The following is a 13,234-nucleotide window of genomic DNA, read 5'->3' as shown; positions in this document are numbered from 1 at the left end:
TTTTATGTGTCCGTTTTTTTGTGATTAATGTTAGCTCTTACACGAACCTCGATCTTGTATACAAAAAAAGAACAAGAAAAAAAAAAAGAAAAATGGCGTACACTGCCCACATGACCAAAATTTTCCGCAACTCTGTACATACAGGGACTGTAACTGAACTATCACTATACGCCTATAAGGGGAGGCAGGATGGCCTAGGCCCTAGAGGTACGCACACTCACCTTTAAGCAGTCTACATTGATATACCACTACGAAGAAGTCGATCAAAAGACTTTCACTATACATCTGAATAAACAAATGGTTAACAATTAGTTTAAGTTTTTAAGTACAATGCCACATTAAAAAAAGATATATGTCATTAGGACACAGGCATACAATGACCTACTCTTTTCAAAATGCACCACAAGACATTTCCAGCTTCCTGAAACACAAAATACTTTTACAAATTTGCCAAATAATCACAAGCTTATGTCCAAATGGTGGAAGAATAAATGTAATTAAATGAGTGGATTCACCAGGCATGAAATAACATAAGATAGGCCTTTTTGAAAAGAGAAAAGAGGAAGGACTGTGCAGATGAGGGAAGGGAAATCAGTAAAAAATAAAATAAAGGAAAGACATACTTTGTTCTTTCACGTTGCATACATCAGGTTGTCTCTGCGGACGTGTCCTGTAAAACATGAGCAAAAATGGAGGAAAAAGGAGAAGTTTCAGTACAATCAGAAACATTTTGGCTGAGCTCCGTTGCGGTTTGTTCGTGGAGTTTCCACCTCATGTTCAGCAAATGTATGCATAACAACTTCGCAACATGGACACCCGTCATCAGTCCCGACTACCACATGAGATGTAAACAATACAACATGGCGGACTAACTTTTCATCTTGTATGTTTTCCCAAGTATTAGATTTTATTATTTTATATCCTTGCTTAAAAGAAATTTATGAAGTAAACATTTCCAATTGAAATCTGATTTTTAATAAAGGAACTTGTGTTTATGAAAACAAACAAAGTGTGGCCCTGACGTCGACCTCATTGCCAACTTGCCCAAACCTACCTCTGTCACTCTACTATCATCGTAAATCACTCGTTCTTCGTCTTTAACAAATGTTTTCTCCGAGACCCCCACATTCTTTCTTGGTCACATCATATTGACTCTTAAGGTGGGAAAACACCCCCGTCCCCACCTGTAGCCAAGACCACCTATACTTTGGTGCCCACTATAATCTGACTTATAGCAGGGATTGTACTTTATCGAAGTGACAGCACACTCGACATGACCAGCATTTTGGGACAATAAAAGAGAGCAAGACGACAAATATTCTAAACTGGAGGACTACGTCACACTCTAACAATACAGGCAGAGACAAAATATTAAAAGGTGATGTTGGTGGATCTATCACAGCCAAAGAAGTGGGCAGAGCAGCAAATACCGCCACTCAGTACAGGATCTGAACTCAATTTGAAGAGGTTCTAGCAGTATTTCCGCATGTCGTGTCGGTGTCAAGGTTTCTGTTTTAATGGGAGCCTCAGAAGTGACTAAATATATATATATATATACAGTCACGTGAAAAAGTAAGTACACCCCATGTAAAGTTTTGACTTTTTCAACATATTTCAACATACAGCTATTTGATCTTCATTTCAACAATATTGATAGATAAAGGTGATATAATGTAACAAATATCATGAAACATTTACATTTTGTAGTCCATTGTACAATTTAAATAAACATAAATGCAAATTTCGCATGTGGAAAAAGAAAGTACACCCTTGGCTCTAATAGGTGGTATTGCCCCCTTTGGCAGAAACAACCTCAAGTAGGCGTTTCTTATAACTGTCCACCAGTCTCTCACATCGACTGGGAGAAATGTTTGCCCACTCCTCCATGCAGAATTCTTTCAGCTGTGCGATGTTTGAGGGGTTTCTTGCATGCACAGCTCGTTTCAAATCCCCCCACAACATCTCGATGGGATTTAGATCCGGGCTTCGACTTGGCCATTCCAGAAACCTCCATTTCTTTCTTTTCAGCCATTCCTTGGTGGATTTACTGGTATGTTTAGGGTCATTGTCATGTAGCAAGGTCCACCTTTGGTTGAGCTTCAACTTTCCGACAGATGGCCTCACATTATCCTCAAGCACCCTCTAGTACAATGAAGAATTCATAGTGGATTCTATGATGGTGAGCTGCCCAGGCCCTGATGCAGCAAAGCTGCCCCAAACCATAATATTTCCACCACCATGCATTACAGTTGGTATCAGGTTATTGTGGTCAAATGCTGTCTTTGGTTTTCGCCAAACATGTCTTCTGGTACTGTGGCCAAATAGCTCTACCTTTGACTCATCTGTCCAGAGCACATTGTTCCAGAAGTGCTGGTCTTTGCCTAGATGTTCATTGGCAAACTTTAGTCTTGCCCTGATGTTCTTTCTGGACAGCAAAGGTTTCCTCCTGGCACACCTCCCATGTAGATCAAATTTGTGCAGCCTCTTTCTCATGGTAGACTCGTGCACTTTGACATCAACAGTGGCAAGAGCTACCTGTAGGTCCTGTGATGACATTCTGGGGTTCTTAGAGACTTCTTTCAGCATCTTGCGGTCTGCTCTCGGGCTGAACTTGCTGGGGCGGCCTGGCCTGAACAAGTTGGCAGTTGTTTGGAATCTTCTCCACTTGTAGATGATCTTCCGGACAGTCGGTCGAATGATTGATTTCAAATTGTTTGAAGATCTTTTTAAATCCCTTCCCAGACTCGTAGGCATCTATTACCTTCTTTCTGAAGGCCCCAGAGAGCTCTTTTGATCTAGTCATGGTGACGCCGCACACTTCAACAACAAAGAGCAAACCAAACTACATGTCTGAGGTTTAAATAAGACAGGTTCCTCCAAGATCCTCTCTAACGATGTTCTAATAATTTGCACCTGAGCTGGTGCACCTGATTCTAATTTTAGGTATTTGAAGTAGTGATAAATGTAGGGGTGTACTTACTTTTTGCACATGCGAAATTTGCATTTATGTTTATTTAAATTATACAATGGACGACAAAATGTAAATGTTTCATGATATTTGTTATATTATATGACCTTTATCTATCAATGTTGTTGAAATGAAGATCAAATAGCTGTATGTTGAAAAAGTCAAAACTTTACATGGAGTTTACTTACTTTTTCACGTGACTGTATATATTTAAATATAGATAAGTTAATACATAAACTATATATATATATATCTATATATATCTATATCTATATCTATATCTATATCTATATCTATATATCTATAGAATATATATATATATATATATATATATATATATATATATATATATATATATATATATATATATATATATATATATATATATATATATATATATATATATATATACCAAAATCCAAAACCAAAAACTACCAAAATCTACCAAAATTCTACCAAAATCGTCTATCCCTGGTGTTGGGCTAGCGGCTAGGGTGCCGGATTAGGATCCTAGGATCCTGGGTTCGAATCCCGGTCGATCGCTGAATTAACGCCAGGGGGGTTGACTCAGCCTGTCATCCTTCCGAGGTCGGCTAATTGAGTACCAGTTCACTGGTAATTCCCTGTTTGTCGTTAAAGGCGGCAAAAAGGGTTGGCGTCAGGAAGGGCATCCGGCCGTAAAACATTGCTTCAAAAAGGATATATATACATACAGTGAAACCTTGACTTACGAGTGCACCAACTTACGAGTTTTCCAAGATACGAGCCGTCGCTCGGGCGGTTTTTTGCTTTGAGATGCGAGCCGAGATCTGAGTTACGAGCTTACGCCACCCGCCACCAGGTGGGTTCCGGTCACGTGGTTATCTTGCCGTGCAAGCATCTCTGCCGTATATAGCTGCTGCTTTGTTTTCGCATTTTGGTTATTTTGGAAAATTTCTTAGTTTTAACCATGGGTCCTAAGAAATTGAGTGCCAAGGGCCGTACTGAGAAGAAGAAGAGGATGATGTGCTTGGATATAAAACACGCAATCGTCGAAAAACATGAGCGAGGTGTGCGTGTTGTCGACTTGGCGAGGCAGTACGATCGTAGTACTTCTACGATATGTACGATTTTGAAGCAGAAGGAGTCGATAAAGGCTATAACGCCAGCCAAGGGCGTTACGATTATTTCAAAGCTCCGGACCTCTGTCCATGAAGAGATGGAGAAGTTGTTGTTTGTGTGGTTGACGGAGAAGCAGCTCGCAGGAGATACCGTGACTGAGAGCATCATCTGTGAGAAGGCCCGAGACATTTACGGGGATTTGGTGCAGCAGACGGCGGGAACATCAACGGACGAGGCATCGGAAGAGTCATTCAAAGCCAGTCGGGGATGGTTTGATAATTTTAAGAAGAGGACCGGCATTCACTCCGTCGTCAGGCATGGTGAGGCAGCAAGCTCGGATGTGAAGGCAGCTGAAGATTTTATTATAACTTTTGCCGAACTGATAGAAGCCGAACGATACATCCCCCAGCAAATCTTCAACTGTGACGAGACAGGGCTCTTCTGGAAAAAGATGCCGAGGAGGACGTATATAACGGCAGAGGAAAAGAGCATGCCAGGCCACAACTTGTTCAGAGTGCCGGCGATAGCTCGCCTTCTCTTTGTGGAAGACACGGTGAGATCCTTAACATCCAACAACTAATGGGACGCAAACGGGGCGCCCAGTTTAGCGGTACACACATTGATGAATCACCCTGCCTGTGAAACACCGACATGACAGGTTATAGCTGGGTCGGGATTCAAACCCAGGCTGGACAGTTTAGAGTCAAGTGTGCGTACCTCCAGTCCAGGCCATCCTGCCAACTTGTATGCTGCATACAGGTGAAATATAAAGCGCGAGATATTTTTATATATACTGTATATTTAAAAAAAAATTGGTGTGGTTTTTGGGGGGCTGGAACGGATTAATAGCATTTCAATGCATTTTAATGGGGAAATTTAATTTGAGAAACGAGCAAATTGAGTTACGAGCTCGGTCACAGAACGAATTAAACTCGTAAGTCAAGGTTTCACTATATATATATATATATATATATATATATATATATATATATATATATATATATATATATATATATATATATATTGTAACGAATTTGAGAAGTGTAACGGTTTTGAGAAGTGTGACAATTTTGGAGAAAGTGTAACGAATGTGAAAAGTATGGTTTTGTTGTGTGTAACACCCTCGTAATGTAAATAATGGTCGCAGCCGTCCTCCTAGTTAATTCCATGAAACTTACACACAGGCCACGATATATCTTTTTAAATAGTTTATTTCCTTATTCTATGTAGGCTAAATATGTGTTCCCACTAGATTGACTCTGCATTGCATCAAACGAAATAAAGCGTAGGCCCCTCCGATGATCCATGGCAGCTTAAGTGCCAGGGATTCCCCCACTTGAGCTTTCACAGCAACCGTTTATTGCAGTACTGAACTGCTGTGCAACGTGACGGCGCATTACCTGCAGCTGCTGACCGGTTTTCGCCATTTGCGGCCATTACGAACAAGGGGAGTGGCTAGAGAAGATGGGTCGCCCCCCTCGTCATAGGGGGGAGGAGTAAGTCGGCCCCGCTCATCCAACCCAGAACAAGGGGTTTGGCTAAGAGAGGGCAGAGCGGGAACCCCCGAGAAAGTGCGCGAAGGTTCGGTGAGGAGACCAATATAAGCCGCCGCGGGACGCACTCCACGCTCCAGCTCTGACCCCGTCCTCTTGCTCTGACTCCGTCCTCTTGCTTGCTGTCGCTCGTTGTTGCTGGGGAGAAGGAAGACGCCTGAACGAGCAGGTGTGTGCGAGCCATCGTGCGACCAGCTGCGCTGCAGCTAAGGGGGCAGCTAAGGGGCCGCAGGCCACGAAAAGGACGCGCCAGGCAGCAATCCACGCTGGACCCTCCATTGCCTCCCAAAACAACCATCCATCCTCAAGCCATACCTGCCTGCAATATCCCCCGTGTAAGTGTGAACGTCGTCTGTCCTAATCGTTGTCCTGGGGTTAAGTAAATTGACTAGTATAAGCTAACGATTCACTGTGTGACTGCTTCTTCCATCCATTGCTTGTAAATAACTTTGATCGCTCCTTCTTTTTGCTTGTGTGTATAATAAATCCTGTTATTCCTCCGTACTCTGTCTTCTTCTCTCTTCCTTCTCTTTCGGTCGCTTTAGAGGTTTCCCGATTGGATATCTGTGGTGCGATCTGGTCAACGTTGGGGGTGTCGGGCCAATCGGGGATCCTGTAACGGTCGCGGTGGACCATCCGCTCGGCCCATAATAACATCTAAACCGCGTCCGTAACAATATATATATATATATATACATACATACATACATACATACATACATACATACATACATACATACATACATACATACATACATACATACATACATACATATATATATATATATATATATATATATATATATATATATATATATATATATATACAGACTTGGCATTTAATATGGAATATTTTTTTTGTGGGGGTGAACTTACTTTTCAAGATGTCTTAGAACCAAAAGTTCATTGGAATTATGTTGAAATTATTCTAGATTTTGTTAATGTGACCTATAAAAGAAACAAAAACCACATTTGACATTTCGAAACAAATAAATTGATCCTTGAAAGTGATGCAAACTGATATTGAACTCAATTCATGGACAGTACTGTGTTAAACTTCTGTACGTTTTCCAGATGTATCTCTTTATTTTGCACATTAGCCAAATTTTTTTTTAACAAAAACAAAAGTTAAATTACGACTGGGATTACGGACAGTAAAATTACAGTTCAGTACTTCGTGTAACCCCCACGAGCATTCAGGAGAGCACGTACACGTTGAGGCATGCTGTTCACGAGATTTGCCAAGGTTTGGACAGGAATCGCTTGCCATGCAGTGACAATAGCCTGCTGCAAATCACGCACAGAGGTCGGCTGCTGGTCCAAGTGGTCGATTTGACGCGTTAATTCTGCCCACAAGTTCTCTATCGGATTAATATCCGGGGACATGGCAGGCCATTCCATATGCTCTACACCACGGTCAGCAAGAAAGTGTTGGATCATGCGAGCATGATGAGGCCGTGCATTGTCATCTTGGAAGACAAAGTTTCCTCGAAAGGCTGCACGAGCAAATGGAAGCAATGTTTCTTCCAGAATGGCCCTGTACTTGAACTGGTTCAGGTTTCCATTCAGAACTACCAGGTCAGTTTTGCCACCTGCATGAAAAGAAGCCCAAACGGTCACCCCACCACCTCCAGCTTGGACTCTTGGCACTATACAATCTTTGTTGTAGGCTTCATGCACTTGTCTGTGCACTCGGACGCGGCCATCTTGACGATAGACCAGAAATCTAGACTCCTCACTGAAGATCACGTGATTCCAGTGTCCTGGCTGCCATTGACGGTGCTCTCTGGCCCACTGCAATCGGCGCTGGTGGTGTTGTCTGGTCAGGCATGGCTTTCTCAGCGGACGCCTGGCACAATAGCCTGCTTGAACCAGTCGTTGGTTGACTAGCCTTCTGGATACAAGCACATTTGTCAGTTGCTGCCACTCAGCCCTAAGCTGATTAGCTGACTTGGTACGGCCATTGCGGACTAACCCATGCAGCTGGAGATTATCCCTCCTTGTGGTTCTGCGGGGACGTCCTGGCCTCGGTATTGGAGTAGGGACACCCCTCTGAGCATTTCCTTTCAGGATCTTTGACACCTGACCTTGAGTGATGCCATACTGCCGAGCAATAGCACGCTGTTTCATGCCGTAATTTTGTAAAGCCACCACTCCATGACAAACAGCATTGTCGAGTTGACGGACCATCTCCAGAGGAAGCGGCAATAACTTTTGGAGAAGTGCAGCAGTTGTTTTCCACTAATACAGAACGCAACAACCCTTGTATACCCGACTGTGAAGCCAATCATCAAATGCACCTGTCCGTACATTTTGCCACGCCACCTGTGATATAATCCTGTTGTTGACTTCTTGCTGCGACAGACAATCAGTGACATGGTTCTTTTAACAAATAAATCACCAAAGTGTAAAAGACACTCACCAGATTGATATACTGAGTTAATAAAGTAAACCCAAGTCAAGAAAAAAAAAATATTCCATATTAAATGCCAAGTCTGTATGTATATATATATATATATATATATGTATATATATATATATATATACATATATATATATATATATATATTCATTGGTCCCCATTGGCTAAACATCAAGCAGAGCCGCCAATCCAGATTTCGGGCTTATTGACCCTCGTCAGGACGGCATACTGCAAAAAATCTAACCAATGAGGACCAAAATCGTCTATTAAGATGATCAAGGCTCTGCTCTGAATAAATCTCTGTCTGTTGACAGAGTGGCCGGGCTGAAGCCTCCAGAAGACCCTTTGGGTCGGAGGTGACGCTTTGGTCTAGGACTTCGGTCCACAGGAGATCGGGACAGCGCTCGTCACGCTGTTATGTTCGTTGATTATTATCCCCGCCGATCGCACCGCACCCCCTGGTTTTGGTTTGCACTGGTGGGAACGATGGTCTGTGTGGCAGACAGGCTGTTGGTTCCTTGCGGGTTATGCGGTATTTACCGTGTGAGACATAATTCGTGGCTGGTGCTCACCATTAAAGCTAGGAGGTGCCTTGATCATCTTAATAGACGATTTTGGTCCTCATTGGTTAGATTTTTTGCAGTATGCCGTCCTGACGAGGGTCGGTAGACCTGCATGCAAATCGGACCTGGCAGGAGTAATGCCCTGCTGGTGGATTAAGGGGTCTTACTCCTATTGAGAGGAGTGGTCCCAACTGTATGACCATGCATTGTGGCCCTTCGGGGGCATGATGCATGTGTTTGAATGGCCATGTGCTTCCCCCTCGGGGTTGAGGCGCATGTGTATTGTTATGGGGACAGCCTTGTTGACGTTGTGCCTTGGCCAAGGGGTCAAGGTGCACGTCCGAGGCTGTTCGAATGTTTGACTTTTTACCTTTTTTCATTGTAAAAAAGGCAGGCCTTGACTGGGGCCCTAAAACAGTCAATAAGCCCGAAATCTGGATTGGCGGCTCTGCTTGATGTTTAGCCAATGGGGACCAATGAATAAATCTCTGTCTGTTGACAGAGTGGCCGGGCTGAAGCCTCCAGAAGACCCTTTGGGTCGGAGGTGACGCTTTGGTCTAGGACTTCGGTCCACAGGAGATCGGGACAGCGCTCGTCACGCTGTTATGTTCGTTGATTATATATATATATATATATATATATATATATATATATATATATATATATATATATACATATATATATATATATATATATATATATATATATATATATATATATATATATAATCCCTCTTCCATGTGCACACATGGAGCTCGGCCCCATATCAATCATCTCATTTACTTTTTTTTCTACCTCCAGCAGATGCCACAGAATGGCAGTTGTGTCCAGGGGCAAAAATAAAAGTAAGTCATGTTCTGTTCTCAAGTTCCGTTTTTGAAAGGTTAAATGCCAGGAGGTGATTAAAAAAAGAAACCTTTAAAAGACTTCACCAAAGTATGAAAAACAGTGATTTTAAGTGACAACTGGGTTAAGAAGTGAATAGAACAGTGTGAGGATGAGTTTGTGATGGAGGAGGTACAATGAAGAATTGTGTCTGACCTCCACTGTCGGACACACATCCATACAAAGGCAACGAGGTAGAAGGGCAGGAAGAGGGTGCAGCAGAACACGAAGGCGTACATATACACCTTTCCTGAATGGAAATAGGGTTGGAGGAGGAGGAGGAGAAAGATGTCAAAATGAAATATATACAAATATATATATACATACATATACATATTAATATATATATATATATATATATATATATATATATATATATATATATATATATATATGTGTGTGTGTGTGTGTGTGTGTGTGTGTGTGTGTGTGTGTGTGTGCGTGTGTGCATATATGTATATATTTAAACGTTTTTCACAAATATGTATTACACAATCGACCATTTTAACATCCATCTTAAATTTCATATCCCATTCAATCAACACCCTTGCTGTCGTCCTGAGAACTCACGCGAGATCGTTTTTGTGATGACAACCTCCAGCTCTTTTACACGCTCGTCATAGTCCACAACAACCTCACCTGGAGAGAAAGACGACACCATTCAGCAACCAACGGGGTGCACATGTTTTCACTACGATTATTTATTTACCAAAGATAGGCCTGTGTAGCAATTGTATGGACAGCAGGAAGACCACCATAATAAACAGTTGTGACAGAAAGATGAAAGAATAAAGAAATTCACAATTTATGTAGTTTTGCTTTATTCATTTTTACTTTTCACTTTTATTAAAAACAAAGTAATTTAAAAAACATTGAGCAGGGAGAATAAATATTAACAAACAGTTATGAATCAATATAACAACTGTAGCCTCTTGCTATCTGCCAGCATTAGTTAGTGGATGCTCAAGATCCCACAATGTCCGTCGCAAAAAGTAGGCGAGCTATTGCCGGCACCATGGCACAATTCAAAATTCTAGTCGAACGACAGTCCTGGACAGCAGTTCGTGAAAGACTGGGACTAAGCCTTACCCGGCCAACTCTACAAGAAAGTGGGCATAATTGTGGCTGGTGAAGAAGAACAACAACAACAAGAAGAAGAACCAGAGGACAACAATAGTGTCTATGGGTCAGTGGCCTCTGCTTTTTACTGCCTCTCCTTTGGTCGCGCTCCCTCCGTACTCTCAGCTCGCAGACCCTCCCAAGCTCTTCCAGAATGAACAAACACCTTTAATAATAAACTTCTCGTTTAAACTTCCAAAATACAAGCTCACCACAAAAGCAAGCAAGCAGTTCACCACTATCTCATATCCTCCCCGATTAACCATACCTAACCAATCCATCTGACTTGGACATTACTATGCTTCCTCCCTTCCTATTTTCCTGTTCGCTCATTCCCTTCCTTGATGTGTCCATTTGTGTCACCTCGCTCTTCCATCAGACTCAATCATGTATAAAGAAATTAAAGTTTTGATTGGTTTCACAAATAAATAAAACAAAGCAATTGATTTTTAAAATGAAATTAAAGTTTTGATTGGTTTCACAAATAAATAAAACAAAGCAATTGATCATGCAGAACACTAACTAATCATTCACTGTGATGCAATTCATACATCCAACATGCTGCTCCGAAACAGCATATATGATAAGCGATCAAGGTAATGTTAGGGTTAAAAAAATTAAATTTTACCATGGTTAAATTTTTTACCATGGAAGAGTAAAAAAGCTACATTTTTATTGTTTTTCAAAACACCATGAGACAGTTACTGACAATCATGTTCAATATGGATTTCATGCAAGTTGGATGAAAAGTATCCCGAGGAGATCAACGGGACCCGAGGAGATCCGAGGAGATCAATGAAACACATCATTGTGTTTCCAAAGCATGGGGTTTCAATCATTTCCTCTGACAGTAACTTGGGCTGAATAGACAGGAGGACGTCGGTGTCAGTGCATCAGAAACTGAGCGTACCTTCAAGTTCTTGGCACCCGAAGCCATCAGGCATGGCTTTCTGGCATGAAGTCGGGTGAAATTTCATCGAATGCTCTGAACAAGCATTCAACCTTTAAACGGTCTTTGTCAGATCGTGGCTGGGGCTATACAAAAAATTAGGACCTATGAATCGCATGTAATAATCTCCCAACACTCAAAACATTCCATAGTAAATCAATCGGACAGCACTCCGGACTCACGTCTCCCCTCCCCCTACTGCTCCCCCCAAGCCCACCCCCAACCCCTCCCACCCCCAACCCCTCCCACCCTGGGCCATACTTAAGTTGATGGGAGTAAGAGGAACAATCCCTTTGCAGGCGAAATCGTCCGTCTTGACCACAAACACCAGATGAAACATCGAGTTCTGCTGAGTTTTCTGCTCACAAAACACACAATGACATCAGCCAGGTATCAATGACAAAGGTGTGGCGATAACAAGCTCGTGATCAGCACGATACAGCTGTGGATTTATCCAGCTGGACGGCGGAGCTAGCTAGAAAAAGCTTGCTCGTGTGTGAGGGCCCTGCCGTGGTCGAGCTGATCCATACTACACAACTGACACTGCACAGTGCACAGGGAAAAAGCCGAATGCCTCAACTCTGTGTTTGCCTCAAAATCTTGTGTCCCAAACCCATCTCTCTCTGTACACACCTTACCCAGTGGAACCCAGCTGCTCCTGGGCACTGTGTCCTTTCCTGACAAGGTGGAGAAGTTTTTATCAAACCTCGACTCTGATTGTGCAACTGGACCAGACAGCATCTGCCCGCGGGTCCTGAAATCCTGCTCTTCCGCTCGATCTCACCCTCTCTCTGTTCTCTTCACCCTCTCTTTTACTCAAGGTCGCTGCCATCAGCTTGGAAATCAGCCAACATCACCGCTTTACACAAAAAAGGTGCAAAAACAGATCCTTGCAACTACAGACCACTCAGCCTGCTCCAAACCATCAGCAAAGTCATGGAATCCATCATCACTTTTGATATTAAATCCTTCCTCTTCTCCAATGGCTTGATCTCAGATAATCAATTTTGATTCAGACCAGGTCACTCTACTCTGGACATGCTGCTTCTGCTGTCTCAACAATGGATGGAGTTCCTCAACACCAGACAGGAAATCAGACCCGTCTCCCTTGACATATCTTGTGCCATTGATATGGTCTGGCACCCCGCTCTGCTCACCAAACTCTCCTCTTTTGGTATCCATGGAAACCTACACGCTTGGCTTGCTGACTTCTTCTCTGGTCGCAGTTAGTGTGTGGCCCTGAATAGAATTCACTCATCTCCCCTTCCTGTCCAGGCTGGAGTTCCTCAAGGCAGTGTTCTGGGGCCTGTGCTTTTTCTGGTCTTACTTAATGATCTCTCCGACTCTCTGGAAAATCCTTTCTATCGCTTAGCAGATGACTCCACTCTCTGCCGCTCCATATGTCAACCCTCAGATGGGCAGGCAGCAGCTTCTTCACTCTCTGCAGACCTGGATAAAATCATAAACTGGTCAAACAAGTGGAACATGTCCTTCAATCCTGACAAATCTCACACTCTCACTCTGTCTCTGTCTCGCCATAAAGACCATCTGGACAACCCTCCCATCTAGTTTCTCAACAATCCTCTTGAAGAAGTTCTGTCACTCAAGCTTTTGGGTCTCTCTATCTGCCATGATCTTTCCTGGGAAAACCACATTTCCAAGATGGCCTCCAAA

General features: G+C 42.7%; 1 protein-coding gene across 3 annotated transcripts in view; it reads right to left on the bottom strand.

Annotated features, from left to right (window-relative positions):
• The window catches only part of LOC137431020 (SID1 transmembrane family member 2), a 69,566-nt gene that overhangs the window by 40,140 nt on the left and 16,192 nt on the right, over positions 1-13,234 (bottom strand). For all 3 annotated transcript variants that reach the window (XM_078781324.1, XM_078781323.1, XM_068121877.2), the window contains 4 exons: positions 11,822-11,918; positions 10,063-10,131; positions 9,649-9,742; positions 624-670 (listed from right to left, as the gene is read on the bottom strand). In XM_078781324.1, coding sequence (XP_078637450.1) covers positions 624-670; positions 9,649-9,742; positions 10,063-10,131; positions 11,822-11,918 — 307 coding nt within the window. The remainder of the gene's footprint in view (positions 1-623; positions 671-9,648; positions 9,743-10,062; positions 10,132-11,821; positions 11,919-13,234) is intronic.

Source organism: Myxine glutinosa, chromosome 7, assembly GCF_964187855.1.
Source record: "Myxine glutinosa chromosome 7, kmMyxGlut1.1, whole genome shotgun sequence".
Lineage (NCBI taxonomy): Eukaryota > Metazoa > Chordata > Myxini > Myxiniformes > Myxinidae > Myxine > Myxine glutinosa.
This window is presented reverse-complemented; position numbering and strand designations above follow the sequence as displayed.